Source organism: Panthera pardus, unplaced genomic scaffold (genome assembly GCF_024362965.1).
Source record: "Panthera pardus isolate Hobbes unplaced genomic scaffold, ASM2436296v1 HiC_scaffold_7, whole genome shotgun sequence".
Lineage (NCBI taxonomy): Eukaryota > Metazoa > Chordata > Mammalia > Carnivora > Felidae > Panthera > Panthera pardus.
The window spans coordinates 67,180,763-67,198,827 of record NW_026527002.1 but is presented as its reverse complement, the minus strand read 5'-3'; the positions used below and the strand labels follow the sequence as shown (position 1 = coordinate 67,198,827).

Here is an 18,065-nt window from a genome sequence, read left to right as displayed (position 1 = left end):
GGCGCTTCGGCAGTAACCAGAGTAACCGCCGCCCGCCCTTCGCTCGCCGCCGGCCCGGCGTGCCCGGGGCGGCCGAGGGGCTCCGCCCAGGCGAGGACCAGGAGGCGGGGCGCAAGACCAGAGCCCGCCCCGCCCTGCGCGCCCAATGCGCCCGCCCCGCCCTCCGCCGCCGTTGGCCAATGAGGGGGCGCACCGCGCGGTAGGCCGAGATGGCGCTATGCGGCGTTTGGCCAATCGCGGGCGGCGCGGCCGGCGCGGCGTCGCCGGGTGAGGCGCTAGGGCGATGTTGCGTGGTGTGAGGCGGGGGCGTGAGCTGGGGGCCTGCCGCCCGGTGGGCGGAGGGTGAGGCAGCCGCTGGCTCCACAGGGGCGGAGGGGCGGAGGGGCGGAGGCGGTCGAGCCCTGGGTTCCGCGGTCAGTTTGCCCGCCGCCCCGCCCCGGCAGCTGGGGTCCTACCGGAGAAGAGGTGGAGTTTGTTCCGGGGAAGCCGCTGCCTGGAGTTCCGCCATTCGTCCCCCGATCGTGTATTGAGCGCTTACTATGTGTCAGGCCCGGGGGTCCTTTCTCTCCCACGCCTAGTGTGTGTAGAGGGCGGTGGAAACCGGTGCGTGGAGAACGTGACGTTCAAGCCGAACTTCTGGAAGAACGAGTTAGGCAGATGTTTGCCCGAAGAAGGAAGGAGAAGAGGACGTGCCAGGTGTTTCTTCCTTCACCCAAAATTGTCAGGCACTGCGTAGTAGTCACTGCGCTCAGCCTAAAGATGCTCTGGTGTTCGTAGCCCCTGTTCTCTGGAGATCAGAAACGCGGAGGGGGGAGGTCCTCGGGCAAAGAAGTAAAGTACAGGTGTGTCGTAAGTGCTCCGAGAGTGGGGGTGCAACAGGAAACCCCAGAACCCGAGGCAGTCCTTCCCTTCGCCTTCGCCTCCGCCTCGGCCTGGAGGGGGCTAGGCAAGGCCTCCGGAGTTACATGAATCGTGTCCAGGACAAGCATTACAGGGGAAACAAAAACATGTGCAAGAGTTGCAGTGTGAGAGATGGCCTTTGTTCCGAAACGTTGGACCTCCCTGGAATTCATTCAGGGCTGAGACCATTGCGTTGGCTGGCCCTGTACCTTAAACCCCACAGTTAATGTACAAATCCTTTCTGTTTCTGCCCCTTGGAGCACGGCTGTATTGTCATCTGTCTCCTAAATTGGTTATATTTTTATTGACCCAATCTCTGACGCCGTGGTTGAGCCTTACCCACTAGTCCCTATAAGGGAAGGATCTCCCTCTGATAAATCAGAATCAGCGACACCTAGCACAACGTTTTAAGCTCCGTTTTTATCTTCCATAAAAATGTATTTAGTGAATGAATGGGTGATGAACGATAATGGCACAGCAGGAAGACCAAGTGACCGGAATGTGGAGACCTCGGTTCTCGCTGTCACCACCTTTGTGACCTTGGACAAGACAAAAGTCAGTCAACCTCTAGAGATTTCATATCTTCATGAAATCTAATCTTTGCAATCCTGTAACACTTTGCTGAGTTTAAGAAAGTATGGCAACTGTCCCCATTTTCCACCCCAAATATATGTTTTACGTGCTAATAAAAGTAATTACGTGTCAAAATACTTTCATTATTTAACCCTCAAATAACAAAAATGAAACTAAGAGGTTAAGTGGCTTGGTCAGATCACAGCAGATAACTGATGAAACCAAGAGTTAAACTCCTGGCCTCCAAATCTTGTGCTCCTCAATAATCACTCTTAATTATCAGTTACTGCTTTAACAATCCTCCATTATAAAACCAAGACTTTAATTCTTTCCCTGACAACAACCCTCACTGGTATCAACAAATTTGGCTGTTTGACATATACAAAGACTCAAGAAAAAGACTCAAGAAAATCAATTTAATGTGTGGGAAATCGTTTTCCTAAAGACAATTCTTCAATAAACTGCTTGTGGTTCCTATATTGCTAACATGATAGAATGCTCTAGCAGCTCTTACAAATGAGAATTCAGTATCATCAGGATGTTACTTGATTACCCTCTACTTGAAATTAGCATAAGTGGATTTTTTTTCTTATCAAGTAGCCAACCATCATTTAACTATGTTTGAATCTTGGCATGGCTCTGCTTATTCAAAAACAAAAAACTGGGGCACCTAGGTGCCTCAGTCGAGTGCCCAACTCAATTTCGGCACAGGTCATGATCCCAAGGTCTTGACATTGAGCCATGTCTCCAAGCTAAGCCTGGAGCCTGCTTAAGATACTCTCTTTTGGGACACCTAGGTGGCTCAGTTAGGCATCAGACTTCGGCTCAGGTCATGATCTCATGGTTCCTGGGCTGGAACCCCACATCAGCCTCTGCACTGGTGGCATGGAACCTGCTTGGGATTCCCTCTCTCCTTCTCTCTCTGCTCCTCCCCCCTGCCAAATAAATAAACTTAAAAAAAAAAAAAAAAAAAGATTCTCCCTCTGCCCCTCTCCCCCACTTGCATGTGCTCAAAAAATAATTATTTTTTTTAAAAATCTGTCACTCAGGCCTGAAGCTAAGGCAATGAAATATGACACAAAATCAGCCACTTACTAGGAGAAAGTAATAAACTAGAATAAACTCCATGAAAAATACTCTGTAATCAGGAAGAGGCGGTGTTACTACACCTTGGGGACCAGGGTAACCCCAAAGAAACTGAAAGCATGGGGGACCTGTCTGGTGCAGAAGTCATGGAGGAGGCTTAGCTGTGGCCAGAGAGGCTGTAGGAGGCTGAGAGGAAATGGGAGAAATACCTTGTTTCCCCTCGCTTGGCCCCGTCACCCACCAGTGGTCTCTCACCTGTTGGGTTTAGCTGGCCACCAGTTGAAAAGAAAGTTTGGGAAACGCAGCCCACAGGGACTGGCCTACCTATGATGCACAGCAAAGCGTGAGGTATTTCAGGAGCAGATTTGAGCACAGGTAGGCCTAGGATTGGCTCACTTTCTAATATGTATGCCTCCTGATTCTTTTTCTCATTTTCTTGACTTCAGTGGGATTATTTCTATTGTTTCAGTCTTCAATAGGATGTTTGCAATTGCTTATAACTTCTCCATTAAAGTTTTAACAATCAAATCTTTTTAGCATATACTGGTATGTACACATTACTCTGTTCGTGTAGTGAATTTAGTGTAGTGAAATCTTACATTAACAAAGTTGATGATGGTGAATCAGCCTTCCATTCTTCAGAAAAACTTCATCAGAGTGTATCATTCTTTTTAATAAAGTGCCATGTTAGATTTGTGTAAAAAAAATACTTCGTAGTCATGACAAGAGCTGATACTTATAGTCAGCGTTCTAAATGCTTTTTTCATATATTAGCTCATTTTGTCCTCACAACCATACTATGAGGAAGGTACTGTTTTTAGCCCCATGCTACAGATAAGGAACGATGTACAGAAAAGTGGTCACACAGCTAGTAAGCAGCAGAGCCTGAATCCAAGCCCAGAAAATCTGGTTCAGGAATCCGGGATTGTTTGACTAGAATGCATTTTTTTCTCGCCCTACAAAGATCTAGTTATTAAAACAAAGAGCACATTTGTTCTTGCCACCTCTTCTTGTTGGCCTAAGTTTGGCATGTCAGGACTAGACTTGTGCCTTTTCAAGTGTCATTCTCAATTCAAGAAAAAGCCTTGCCCTTCTTTCTTCAATTATCCATTCTTAAAGACCCAGATTAAAGATTTTTTCTGTGTATTTATTGATTTTAAGAGAGAGAGCAGGGGAGGGGCAGAGGGAGGGAGGGAGAATCCCAAGCATGATCCGCACTGCTTAGCACAGAGCCTGACTTGGGGCTCAGACTCCCGAACCTTGAGATCATGACCTGAGCTGAAATCGAGAGTCGGACGCTTAACCAAATGAGCCACTCAGGCACCCCAAGACCCACATTAATCATCATGTCTTTTTATAACTCCACCTCTTTGCCTTAGCAGTCACCGATTCGTAATTGTCAATTTACATATAACTTTTTCAAGAGATTCAACTCCTTAAGGCCAGGACCTTGTCTTATTCATAGTTGTATACTCAGCACTTGGTATACAGTAAGCATTTTCTCAACGTATTAAGTACAATCTTTCCTTTCTTCATTTTATATCCCCTCTTTTTTGGGGTACCAAACTGAGCAATTTCTTTTTCATTTATGTTTTTGTTTGTAACACATTAGGTCAAAACCCTCTAAAGCTACTTGCTCACATCCAACCTGTCCATAAAGACTTTATTTTTTTTTACTTTAGAGAGAGAATGCAAGTGAAGGAGAGGGGCAGAGGGATAGAGGGAGAAAATCTTTTTTAAGTTTATTTACTTTGAGAGAGGCAGAGACAGAGGGAGAGAGAGACTCCCAAGCAGGAGCTACACTGTCAGCTCAGAGCCTGACTCGGCGCTCGATCTCACAAACCATGAGATCATGACCTGAGCTGAGATCAAGAGTTGGACACTTAACCGTCTGAGCCACCCAGCGCCCCCATAAAGACTTTTTAAAAATCTTTTTAAATAATTTTTTTAATATTTATTTATTTTGACAGAGAGAATGCAGGCCCATGTGTTGGGAAGGGGCAGAAAGAATCCCAAGCAGGCTCTGCACTGTCAGGGCAGATCCCCACAAAGGGCTCAATCTCACAAACCGAGCGATCATGACCTGAGCCGAAATCAAGAGTCGGACCCTTCACTAACTGAGCCACCCAGAAGCCCCCCAAAAGACTTTTAATGTCAGTCATTTACTTGTTCTGCATCCCCTCAGTGCTTATGTAATCTTTTGCAAATTCTAGTTGGAATTTGGAACTTTTTTTCATTTTCTTTTTATTCTTAGTACTGCTCATAAAGCCATGATTAAGAATATACATCAATATTCTGAGCATCTGGGTGGCTCAATTGGTTAAGCGTCTGACTCTTGATCTCATGATCATGACCTCATGTTCACGAGATCAAGCCCGACATAGGGCTCTGTGCGGACAATGAAGAGCCTGCTTGGGATTCTCTCTCTCTCACTCTTTCTGCCCTTCCCCTGCTTGCTCTCTCTCTCAAAATAAACTTAAAAGGAGTATACATCAATGTAATTCAATGTAATACATGGGGATCAAGTGTCTACTTTGTGTCAGGCACTGTGCTTGGTGTTGGGAGTAAAGCAGTGAACAGACACAGTACTTGTCATTTGGGGGTTCAGAGTTTAACAGAGAAGACAGCAGCATACAGGTAATTAAGGATGTGATACGTGTCCAAAAACGAGCAAGTACATGTTGCACTGGAGGGTAACAAGATATAAACTGGCCTAGGGGTCAAGGAGTGCCTACTAGAGGAGGTTACGTTTAAGCTGAGGTCTGAAGAATTAGGAGTAACCAGGTATAACCTCTGGTAATGGCAATGACCACACCTTACATCCCCCAACCCCCGCAGTATGGCTGTTTTTTCCCTTAGTAAAACATCAATCCCTGCAGCTGACAAGTTTTTCACTGAATCAGTGATGACAGCAGGATGGGAAAGATGAGGATTCTAGTCTTCTGAGCAGTATAACTTGGTATCTTCCTAAGTTTCCAATGTGCTTTTTCCTCAGCATCAATTTTACAAACACAAAGATACTTCTCCATTTACCAAACCTGAATTTACCTTCGTCTCCTAGATTTGGGGTGCACTTCATTGTCTGAACCAGGTGACAGGAGACAGTGAGCTAAGTAGCCAGCCGTTTCATCAACCAGTTTTCCTCTGGGTTCTCCCAGGCTCTGGGCCTCAGGCCACATCCCTGGGTCTCCGAGCAGCTTCCAGCGCCCTCTACTGGAATCGGGCCTGAGGCCGCGCGAGGAAAAATCCAAATAGTTCTTAGAATCACTCATCCCAAAGTGACTCTCAGCTGATCCGAACCCAAGAGAGGCAAAGAGGGGTTTAAAAAAAAAAAAAGAAAGAAAAGAAAAAAGAAGAAGGAAAACAAACTACCTTAAAAGAGGTTTCCAACATTTAAATATACTGGCCTTGAACTGAATTACATGGTTTCCTTCCCCCCCCACCCCCAAAAGGTGTTTAACAAAATTATTTCACTGCGCAATTGAAATTGATAGATAGTTCTGGAAAGGGATTAGTAATATGCCTTTAAAAACTTTTATGCCAGTTAAGCATCCAACTTCAGCTCAAGTCATGATCTTGCAGTTCATGGGTTTGAGCCCTACGTTGGGCTCTGTGCTGACAGCTTGGAGCCTGGAGCCTGCTTCAGATTCAATGTCTCCCTCTCTCTCTGCCCTTCCAAGGCTCAGCTCAACACTCTCTCTCTCTCTCTCTCTCTCTCTCTCTCAAAAATAAATAAATAATAAAAATAAAAACTTCTATGTCCTTTGACTCAATAACGTCACTGCTAGGAATTCACTCTGAGGAAATAATTTGAGATGTAAAGTAAAATTTGTGTACCAACAAAAAGCAAAACAAACAATCATAACTACAATACCAAAACAACAACCAAAAAAACCTTGTTCACAACAGTGTTCTTTTTAATAGCAAACAGCTAGAAATACTATAAACATCCACCAACATCCAACAATTCAGAACTGAATTGTTATTGTTAATAATTATTCAGTCTATTTTTATGAAGTCATTAAAAACATCATAATCATTAAAACAAGTAAACTGACAATAAGATTAGGAAATCAAGACACAATACTATACACACACACACACACACACACACACACTCCCCACATGATCCAATTTTTTTTAACATTTATTCAGATATATGCTTAGAAAACAAGTTATTGGGAAAGATCTCAGAACTTTTGTGGTGAGTGATCTCTGGAAAAAATGATTACGGGCCATTTTTCTTTTGGTCTTCATACTTTTACATCATTTCCTACTTTATACTTCTCTGTATATTTTACATTCAGCAATAAGTATTACTTTAATAATTAGAGAGTATGCTATTATTTTAAGGGGGAAATCTTACACCTGTGTTTGTCAGTCTAATCAACTAGTATTTTCTTTAATCTGACTATTTATCCACATGACTTAACAGGACTCGAAATTAATCATGATCCTTTTTCAACGAAAGCTTACACATCATCCCTCCCAGTGTCAGATCCTAGGATATCTACTGATTTTACCAGCCATGCAATGTTAGATCACAAACCTCACCAACTTAGCACTTTCAAGCTACCTCTGCTTGTAAGTGGCTACATCCCATGAAGTCATGATTGCCAAGCATCATGTTTCCATCTGGATCTTTATAACCAAGTGTTTGGACCATCTTTAGCTTTGACCTCATTCCTACTTCACTGGGAGGGGAAGAGAGGAGAGGGAAGAAAGGGAAACGAAATAAAGGGTAGAAAAAGCCTAAGTTTGGGTTAGAATATGTAAGGAAAGGGACGTCTGGGTGGCTCAGTCGGTTAAGCGTCCGACTTCAGCTCAGGTCATGATCTCAGAGTTTGTGGGTTCAAGCCCTGCAGCAGGCTCTCTGCTGTCAGCGCCTACTTGGAATCCTGCCCCTCTCTCTCTGTCCCTCCCCCACTTGCACTCTCTCTCTCTCAAAAATAAATCAACATGTGGGGCGAGAAAAAGAATATGCAAGGACAAGGCAGAAGAGGTTAGGGCCAAAGAGAAGTAAAAGAGAATAAAAATGAAATAAAAGAGATGGGGAATGAAAGGAAAGGCAATTTTTAAATAGAAAAAGGCAGTAGTTGCCCACAGAGCTGCCATAAAATAATGATGTGCTACATTGTTAGCCTACACACTCAGCTTGCTACACACTCCTAGTGTGTAGTCATACCCCTTCGTGTCCATGGGGTAGACAACAAAAGGACTGCACCATTTTTGTGGCCCCAGGGGACACCCATGTCTCTGGGGCTACCTTCAAAGATGATTCAAAGACCCACGGTTGTATACAGCCACTTTATCACAGATCAGCTAACACTGAGGTATTAGCAATGCTAATAAGCACATTACATACAGTATCTCACTGATCCTCCCCACAAACCCATGAGCTAAATGTTATTAATAGCTTTATTTTAGAAACCTAGAAATAACCAATTCAAGCAGTGATTAATTTCTGTGCATTTGCCTATCCTTAGCAAAATTATGAGAAAATGAGGGTGGGCAGGGAAGAACGACAGTATTTTCTTAACACCTAGAATATGCCAGGCACCTCACCTCACTCACTGCTTACTAAATCTTACAAGCTAAGAACAGAGTACAAAGTGATTGAAACATGAATGTGAAACAGACTCTGAACCTGTCCTGGACAGTGTGAATTTAAAAGCCCAGGTCTTCCCTCCATAGGCTTCGGAACAATTGGGACAATTGAGGGTCCTCTAGGGGTTAGCGTGAAGGATAGACCCAGCTTCCCAGGCCTGTCACTTTCACTTGCGAGCTAGCCCAGACTCCGTGGACTGGACGAGTAATGATGTCGAAGGGACCTGGGGCACGCTGAGACTGTACAGCCTATTCCAGTAAACTTCACCATTGGCGAATGCCTTTCATCCAAAACCACTAAACACTTCACATGCCAGGCTTTGTGTCGGGCACTGGGATTACAGAAATGAAATCTGTTCTCTGCACTCAGGGAGTGGACAGTCTAATGGGAAGGCATATCCTGGAAGGGCATATTCCTGGGCATTAGCATAAAACATATAAGCATATGATACCCACTCAGAACTACTGAGCGCCACTCTGTACAAAGCACTTGTGCTTTCACAGAGCAAACCTAGCCCATTTTACTATATAGTTATTTCTAGCTCCTTCGATTATCAAATTATTAGATTTGAAGATGGAGGGTTCAGCGTAAGTTGTGGTTCAAGAGTTGGCAAGGAGAAAGTAGTCACCTGAAAAGCTGCACATTTTCCTATCAGTCTATCCATACGTTTGCCCCTCCCGCCGTCATTTCAACTCCTGCTGCACACATATTGGGCATCAGGCAAATTTTTGCTGAGTGAATGATCATACCGCTCGAAAGGAATTACATAAACTCAAATACAGAATAAAGAAGCAATCGGTTTTGTCACGACCATGATTTCAGAAAGTGAGAGACTGGCAGAGATGGAATATATTGGACCAGTGCATGAGGGGCAACCGTCACAAGCCATATTCCACTACCTCTCACCATCAATGAGGAAACAAACATGTAGAGCACTAAGGACAAGGCTCATTTGGCAGATCCAGCTTGGATGGCCTGGAATGATGGGAGCAAACCTTCAGCTCGGGCACTATGGTAAGACACTTATTGCTTGTATGCCTTCTGGCAGACTCTACAGCAGCTAGGGACTGCATTCCCCACGACACTTGTGAGCCTATGTGTTGACATAGGGAAAAAAATATAAGGCCTTTCTCTGAGTAGGAAAACGAATAGAAGAGTCTTCTCTTTAGTTAAAAAGGAACTATGAAACAAATCACTTAAATAAGAACGCTTTATTTACTCAGGTGCAGAATTCTTTTTGCTGGCAAAACAAATAAGGAATACAGAATATTTACTTCTTGGGGAGCTAAATAAAAAACCCATTTGCTGATTAATGAAATTGAGATACAGGCATCAAATATGATTAAATTTACTATTATGTTCTCATAAGTAACAAATCTCTCCTCTGTGTTCCTAGTTTTCAATCGAAAGAGATAAGGATTCTTGCTAAATTGTTTTCTTCATGGAGCAGACCCCATCTTAATTCATCTAAAATGTGAACATCTATGTTTCTATAGACACTGAGGTTTGTGAAATAGGTTTTATGTAATTGTGGGTACTCATAAAACAGAGTCAATGATGCTAATAGGACATAAACTCTACCTGTTAATGTCTTCAGACACAAATTAACTTACATTGAACTTGCTATATTGTTCTTTCCTGACTTACGCTGAATCCTTTGTTTCAAGAACAACAAAAATATTCAGTAAGTCGAATCACATAAAAGCGTTCTTCAAAAGTCTGCAAAATTGAAACACTCTACAGTCTTGTGCTTTTACAAAACCTGATTCGTCAGGGTTCCTGAGGTTGGTCATTAAGAATTCACAAGGAGGATGGGTACGGCTTCCATTGCTACTTCTGAAAATGTGTGGAGGACATTTTTCTATTTATTTCAATTAATAATAACTAATTACCATGTATTTAGACCTCGTTAATATTTTAAGCACTGTGCTAGCTGCTTTGCAAACATTTACTTAATCCTTACAGAAACCCTGCAAGGCAGGCATTACCTCTGCTTTACAGATGAGGACGCAGGTTAGGAGCGGTTACTGGCCACACACAATGTAATGGATGACTGGGTACCGCTCCGACAGCTACTGCCTTGCGACTGGATTTCGGCCTCAACAGCAAATGCCCAAATTTCATTCTCAAACGTTAATCAAACTTTGAGTCGTCTGTCGTAAAATACTGTAAACACTTGCCCTCAGATATTAGAGTTTAAGACAATTTGGACAATACCACCTAACATACAAAGGTGAAAAGATGCTTAGAGGAGGATCATATAAAAGCCAACGATACTTAATGTTCTCCCCCTTCTTGAAAGCAGAAAAATCACCCCAAATGCTTCTTAAGTCTTTTGTTGACTTTTGCTGTATTTTTTAATCTTGTAACAACGCGAAAAGACTTAACGGACTCCCCAGTGTCAGGCATACGACCACAATCATGAAAGAAGAAAGAATCCCCGTGCAATTCCGTGACCTACCAGCTACAGCCTTCTGCATCTGCAGCAGCCCTAACTGGCCTCTTCTGGCTCCGCATTCCTAATCTGGATCTCTATAGACAGCCTTCATAAAATATATTTTGAATCTAAAAATGAGACCAGAAATCCTGACCAACTTAGGAGCCCCGACTTTCTACTCCTTGAACTGGCAGTAAAAAAAAAAAAAAAGTAGGGGTTAGGAGCATAAAAAATAACTTATTACTTTACAAAACATCATTTCCATTGGACAGGCGAACAGGGAGGATCCATACATCCCATAAGTCAAGAGGCAAAAGAAAACTGTCAAGACTGGAAGTAAGGAATCTCGGTCTCTAATGGCACACTGTCCCTGCACATTGGCTCAGATTCAGGGGGTTAAATATTAGAAAAAGAACCCAGTTTCTGATCCAACCAGGAATTACATAATGAGAAAACTGAAGGGAAAAGACTTTGTCAAAAATCTTTTTTCATTTTTGTTTAAAGTTCATTATTTCTGCAAGAGACAGAGACATCACAAGTGGGGATGGGGGCAGAGAGAGAGGGAGAGAGAGAGAATTCCAAGCAGGCTCCACGTGGTAAGCGCAGAAGCTCAGTGTGGGGCTCAAACTCACCAAACTGTGAGATCATGACCTGAGCCAAAACCAAGAGTTGGATGCTTAACCAACACAGCCACCCAGGAGTCCCTATTTGCCCAAAGTTTATTAACAAAATTTAAGAATTCTACCTCTTAATCTGGTTTTGGCCAAGACAACAGGATTGTATCACTAGATTACCAAGATGGTTGAACAGAAGACATACAAGCATTAGAATGGCCAATCTCTAGACGGAGTGCCTTAAAAACTCTATCCCATTTCTAGTCTATGTTGCAATTCCTTTGGAGCAGAAACCTCATAGCACATTTCCTACAGTCTCATAGGAAATCTTCATGAGTCTGTGAAGAATGATAATCTTGAAAGAACAAACTCTATATGACATTCAATACAGCAGCCACCAGTCACATGTGGCTACTGAGTGCTTGGCACGTAGTTAGTGCCACTAAGGAACCAGATTTTAAATGTCATTTAATCTTACTATAAATTTATTTAAGTAGCCACAGGTGACTAGTGGCTACGGGATTAGCCGGTGTAGTTCTAAATACTATGAAAGTTCATTTTCAGCAAATAAAAATGTGTTTAGAAAACTGAGTCTTTTCTTAAGACCCACCAAAACAGCCAGAGAATCACATTATTTGTTCAAAACGAATCTTTCTGTGGATAACCCCCTGAGGCCAATAATGAATCACTGCCACCCACTCAGGCGAGAGGAAATAGGGAAATTCAAGGGCTAGCTTGGCTTCAAGCTCTCAGGTGTCCTTATTCCCGGAATTTCTCTTTATGTTTTCTTTTGAAGCTATTCCAATCTTACCTTAAATCAAAAAACATTTCTTCTCCATCGTTGGAAGCATCTCCCACTGGGCAGATACGATGAGCTGGTGATCAGGGCCTTCCCATCCTCCAACCTGGGAGCTTGACTTTTTCCAGACATTATGGCAAACAAACCAAAGAAACTCTGTAGCAACACCTTAACTGTAATGATCCAGCAAGAAAAGAAATAATAATAATAATAATAAATGGGCTTTGGGACTCAAGAGGAAGATGGACGTGGGACTGAAAAGGAAGACATGAGGGCCATTTCCCCTGGACAGTTTTTCCAAGTCCACCCAGGAGGAAAACCATTGACTTCGGGAGACTCGAAAGACTTTTCTAGGTGCATCTTCCGATGCTGAGTGAGATAGGCACTTCTGCTGAAGCACTTGTCACAGTCGGTGCATTTGTAAGGTTTCTCTCCCACGTGAGTCCTCCGGTGCCTGATGAGATTAAAGCTCTGGCTGAAGCCTTCGCCACAGTCGGGACACTTATAAGGTCTCTCTCCCGTGTGCGTCCTCTGGTGAATCACCAGGGTGGAACTCTGGCTGAAAGTTTTCCAACACTCCGAGCACCTGTACGGCTTCTCTCCTGTGTGTGTTCTCTGGTGTCTAATGAGATGGGAGCTGAGACCGAAACGCTTTCCGCACTCGCAACACTTGTAGGGTTTCTCCCCAGGCTGGAGTCCACACTCTTCTATCGCACTGCAGTTCCGACTCAAACTTTCTTCATACTCGGGACTTTCACAGGGCTTCTCTCCTGCGTGTGTTTTCCGGTGTGCGATTAGGTTCGAGCTTCGACTGAAGCTCTTGCCGCATTCTGTACACTGATACGGTTTTTCTCCTGTGTGAATCCTCTGGTGCTTTATGAGAGTCGAATTGCAGCCGAAGCTTTTCCCGCACTCGAGACACTTGTAGGGCTTCTCTCCCGTGTGCGTCCGCTGGTGGCGAATCAGGCTAGAACTCTGACTAAAACTCTTTCCACAGTCAGGACACGTATAAGGTTTTTCTCCCGTGTGAATCCTCTGATGTTCTATGAGGACATAGCTGTGGCTGAAGCATTTCCCACACACGGGACATTCGTAGGGCTTCTCGCCGGTATGCGACCTGTGGTGCTGAATAAGGTGGGAGCTGCTACTAAAGCTCTTCCCACACTCGGGACATTTATAGGGTTTCTCTCCCGTGTGAGTCCTCTCGTGAATGATTAGATGGGAGGTATTGCTGAAGCTTTTCCCACACTCGCCACACTGGTAGGGCTTCTCTCCTGTGTGTGTCCTCAGGTGCTGAATCAGGTGAGAGCTGTTACTGAAGCATTTCCCACACTCAGAGCATTTATAAGGTTTTTCTCCTGAGTGCGTCCTCTGGTGAATACGCAAATGAGAGCTGTTATTGAAGCTTTTCCAACATTCAGCACACTTGTAGGGTTTGTCCCTGGAGGTCGAATTCTGCTGGACAGAGGCACTGCGGCGTTCCCTGGGAGCCCAATCCCAGTGACTGGGTTTTTCTTCTTCTTCTCCTGCAGAATTTCCCTGATTCTCTGACTTGCCATCCTTCTCACAGGAATCACTGCACCAGATCTCATTGCCTTGGGACCACATCAATGGACTTTCTTCTATATCCTCATGCTTACAATTTTGTGGGCCATCTCTCTTAGACCGTTTTGAGGCGCTCTCTTTATCTGCCTTGGCGTTATTGTGTCGTACAGTTTCCAAATGATTCTTACTTGCATCTCCTGTAAGAATAAACAAATATTCTAAACATATTCCCTAATCTCTACCAGAGGAAGGAAATTCTGAAATGCAATGGAAGAGAGAGAATAACAAAGTAAAATCTCATAAATTCTTTTACGTTAAAAAAAAAGTTTTGGTTTTTTTTTTTTTTTTTTTTTTAAAGTTTTTAAAGCTAGTTTTAAAGCTAGTTCTTTAAGTGCTCATTAGAAGCAGGTGAATTTTCTGTGCTCAGTAACAGCACTAATGAAGTATTTAAATAGTTGTCAGTAATTGCCAAGGGGGATAGTCATCTTAAAAAAAACCACCTCATTAAGCTTCATTCTGGAAGACTTACAAGAAAAAAGGGGATCTGAATAGGGGAGAAACTGAATAAGACACATTCTAAGGTGAAAACAATACTTTAGTTAAAATCTGAGAAAACACAGAAAGAACAATGGTACCTGCTATTTATTAAGAACAATAGTGTGCCATATAGTATCTCATTAATCCCAAGAAACCATGAGACAAGATATTATGCATTTTTCTTCAAGATGAGAAGAGAGGCTGTAAAGGTTAATTAACATAGCTTGTAAGCAACAGAGCAGGAATCAAACTAAAGTCTGTCCCATGCAAATGCCCTGTTCTCTCTACACACTCTATGGCACAACTTCTCTGACTTTCCAATGGATTCGGATGATCTTCTCAATCCCTCACCTGGAAAAGGGCTTTTCAAACTCTCCCTCTCCGTGAAGCCACTAGAATCTGAGATCAACAGTCTTTGCTCTTGCTCCATCAGTGGTGGGCACAGCCAAGTTTGGGGTCAGAAATCCTGTGGAAGGGAAACAGGTTATGTTTGCAGGCCTTCGCTGTGACGTATTCTTCTTCCTTGCTTCCCAACCATTGCAATATACCAATTGCAGTTACAGACTGTTCTGTGGACCAGACTGAAAAAAACAACATGGTCTTTAGAAGTCCTTTTAGAAAAATTTCACCTCAGATGCAAGTGTTTAGAATTAAGGGTTAGCCCAATTTACTTTTTCCGAGGAAATAAAAAAAAAAAAAAGTTAAATCACATTAAAGTCTAAGTCCAAGCATCAAACTTCAAAACTAGAATGAATACTAATATCATTGTCCACTCAGGGTTTAGAAACACTTTTAATTGAAAACACAAAGTAGTTTTTTTGGAAAAGGTAACAAGACTTCAAAAAATCAATATGCAGGTATAAGGAGCAGTTAAAGAGAAAGTACTCTGTTTAGAAAGAAGCTGGCCCTTGACAGAAGGATGAAACCTTTGAAGTTCAATTTCAAAAGAATGAATTTCTATAACCGGTAAAAATAAATAAATAAAATCAAATAAGTTGGGACAAAGGAGGGCTAGAAAAATTATAGCCAATAACCCCTAACTATAAAAGGGAAGCTAATGAATTCTTCCGTGACTCACTTTCTCAGTCTATCATAATCGCAATATCCCTTTTAGCCTAAACTTTATCTCCTGGAGCCAACTACAATTCTTGACCTACTTTAAGAGACTGGAAAATGTGATCTATCACTGGAAGACAGGTTTCGATGGGCTTGGAATCCATTTCAGGATATAAACAACAGCACAATTCAGGAAAAACAAGAGCCTAGAATTGGGATGCACAAAGGCACACATACGGAAAACAAAAAAATGGTATTAATTTTCACCTTGCCACTGCCTATTATGTGCCAGGCACTGAGCTAAATACTTTACACATAATATCTCTCATGTAATTTCCACAATAGCCCTTGGAGGTGTATGAACAATTACCAGCATGTTATTATAGGTGAACAAAAAAGACATTAAGAGACTTTCCCAAGGTCACACAACGAGTAGGTGGTAGAGTAGGATTCAGCCCCAAGCCTGTTTGGATAAGTTCACACTCGTTTACCTATTACAATAAAACTACAGCAGGAAGCAGAGCTAGGTGTGATCCCAAACTATAATCTCAAAGAGGACCTTTATTTTGGAAAACACTGTGTTTGTTTTTTTTTAGATTTGTATCTCTAGACATGATACCAAACAGAGGAGCATTCTCTAAGCGTCCTCAGCAACCAGGGATTTGTTACAGGAAGAGGTGAAACTGGTCTAAATTACAAACAGCCCTAGCGTTTGAGTAGGGGAGGGGGGCACCCCATACACCTAAAAGGAAAAATTGTTCAAATGGAGTAGTATGTTTTGCTGTCTGAGTTACAGATTTCCACCAAGGTCTTTACAAACGAAGTAAGAGGCTGGGGAACAGAAACCCGTGCACCATTTTCCCTGCTAAGAAACTATTAACTCTGGTAGTAGGGGCCCCCAGCACTGGCTCAGCAAAACGGTAGCAAATGGTATACAGGGAAGGGCACCTGGGTGGCTCAGTCGGTTAAGCAAACGGTATACAGGCCAGAAATGGTATTACAAGGCTGTCCCTTAGATGTCACGCCACACAGGAGGGCTGTTTGCACTGTCCTAGAAGCAGACGGGCTTAGGATGGGGCCATGCTTTAGATTAGAAAATCTTCCAAAGAAAACGCACTGCCTGCAGCTTAGCTTTAAGAACCGTTGGCAAGGGGCAGACGCTGGGTGCACTGTGGGATGAAGTTCCAGGAGGCCAGATCAACAAGCTCCTTTAAGGGACCCGGCAGGCGAGGGAGGCGAGGGCGGCGCGGTGGCCGGTGCGGCGGGGAGACGCTGGGCCTCGGCCCCTCGCAGCCGCGGGATCCCTCTCCGGGCGTACACTGCAGCCTGGGTGCTGCAGTGGCCACTCCTCCTGCCCGCAGCCCTCGGCTCCCTACCCCCGGGGAGGAACTCACTGTTCTGGGGGCCACACACAAGGCGCCCAGCACCCCAGCAGGCCCAGCTGTCCCGGAGCAAGTAGCCCCCAGCTCCTCCTGACCCCACCAACCCAGGGTCCTAAACTCTCGAGCCCGGAAGACAGAAACAGGAAGTTACCCTAGCCCCCTCCCCCCCGGCCGGCTTTGCGGGAGCCTCTCTAGGAACTAGGGATGACCAGCTCTCGTTGGTCTTAACGCTTAAGGTCCCGGCCCAGAAGGGGCGTGCTGGTGGATTTCCTTCCCTCAAGCTGTCCTTTGTTTGCTTGATTCTCAAACCTCACACTTGTCAGGCGCCTTATGATAGGGGGTCCCATCGGAACGAATTCTTTCCCTTCAGGGCATCACTGGGTTTATCATCATCAGAAGAAAAATGAATGGAGCATTTATTAAGCTCCTGTTGTTTTTGTTGACACAGGGATATAGATAGATAGATAGATAGATAGATAGATAGATAGATAGATAGATATAGATATAGATATATGTGGCTATATATATAGCCACCTGTGAAACACTTGGACAGCTGGGGCATCCACCCACATATAAAACAATTAGTTTACAAGGCACCACTATTAATAACCCTCAGAGAAGCACCTAGACCCTAGCATTCCATTACAGAGAAAATGGAAGGCAATCCCTGCATCTCCCCCATTCAAGCCTACAAATCTACTTATGTCTGCGCCCCAGGCCACTCTCTTTCTTCCCTCCTGTTACAACAGTGGATTCGTCCTTCACATTTAAAACGAGCCCTTTACTGCTACTCACTTTCCTTCCTGCCTTCTTGAAGTCCTTACACTATCAACTAACCTCTCAATTCTACCACTTCCATCCCAAAATAGTTCTTCGGCTTTTTTTTTTCCTTTGTACTGGCAATGTTGCCATTTTATGGCTTCCCACTGACGTTTTAACCCAGTTTAAAAATGAGTGAATTTGCTCACCATATTGTCTTATTGTAGTAGGCTGGGTAGATATCTAACCCCCAGGTCAGCAGGTGAGCTGAGACAGAATCCTGTCTCACTCTTACATTCTGAGCACAGAGCACATAGTAGGAGCCTTTGAGTATTGAAGGCTTAAATAAACTGCTGGGATACAAGGCCTGGAAGGCAATGGGGATATACCCTATTGTGAAGCTGGGAAAATCCATCAAGTCCTTTGATTTCTCCTTCCATTTCCCTTGTTTCCTTTGCTTTTTCACTCATTTATTCAACAAATAGTTAATGTCGTCTGCTGTTGACTTCCTGAGAGAGTCACCCTGAACAGGAGTTGGGATAGATTGCCCGCTCGCCCCACCCCCCCCACCCCCCACCCCCACCCCCCACTGGCTGACTTGGGGCACTAGAAGGGGTTTCTGCCCTCCCCCAGCCATGGATGTCTCCAGGCATCAGTATCAATAAGAATAACAGTTGCAACTGGGAGTGTTTACTGTCTCACATTACAGCGCTCCTTACTCACAGTTGTTTAAACCATAGGGCTTTAGTATTCACTTAAGAAATGTCTG

At 43.8% G+C, this 18,065-nt stretch overlaps 1 protein-coding gene across 4 annotated transcripts; it reads right to left on the bottom strand.

Moving 5' to 3' along the window:
* Nucleotides 1-2,487: 2,487 nt before the first annotated feature.
* ZNF572 (zinc finger protein 572) lies at nucleotides 2,488-16,656 on the bottom strand. 4 transcript variants are annotated; one of them, XR_002082867.2, is made up of 4 exons: nucleotides 15,647-16,656; nucleotides 14,451-14,565; nucleotides 12,030-13,759; nucleotides 2,488-5,848 (listed from the first exon to the last, which is right to left on the bottom strand). XR_002082867.2 is itself a non-coding variant. In XM_019459874.2 (3 exons), the coding sequence occupies exons 2-3, from the start codon at nucleotides 14,527-14,529 to the stop codon at nucleotides 12,249-12,251; spliced, it is 1,590 nt and encodes a 529-aa protein (XP_019315419.2). In that variant the 5' UTR covers nucleotides 14,530-14,565; nucleotides 15,647-16,656; the 3' UTR covers nucleotides 9,364-12,248. The 4 variants fall into 4 exon arrangements, 3 of the variants coding, with proteins under 3 accessions (XP_019315419.2, XP_019315421.2, XP_019315420.2); XM_019459874.2 differs by lacking the exon at nucleotides 2,488-5,848 and having other exon boundaries at nucleotides 9,364-13,759; XM_019459876.2 differs by lacking the exon at nucleotides 2,488-5,848 and having other exon boundaries at nucleotides 9,364-13,759; nucleotides 16,273-16,656.
* Between the last annotated feature and the right edge of the window lie 1,409 nt (nucleotides 16,657-18,065).

Coding starts and splice junctions, on each gene's coding strand:
- ZNF572 (XM_019459874.2), bottom strand. CDS start 14,529: ATGGAGCAAGAGCAAAGACTGTTGATCTCAGATTCTAGTGGCTTCACG. Junction 13,760..14,450: donor TTTGAAAAGCCCTTTTCCAG/GTGAGGGATTGA, acceptor TTATTCTTACAG/GAGATGCAAGTAAGAATCAT.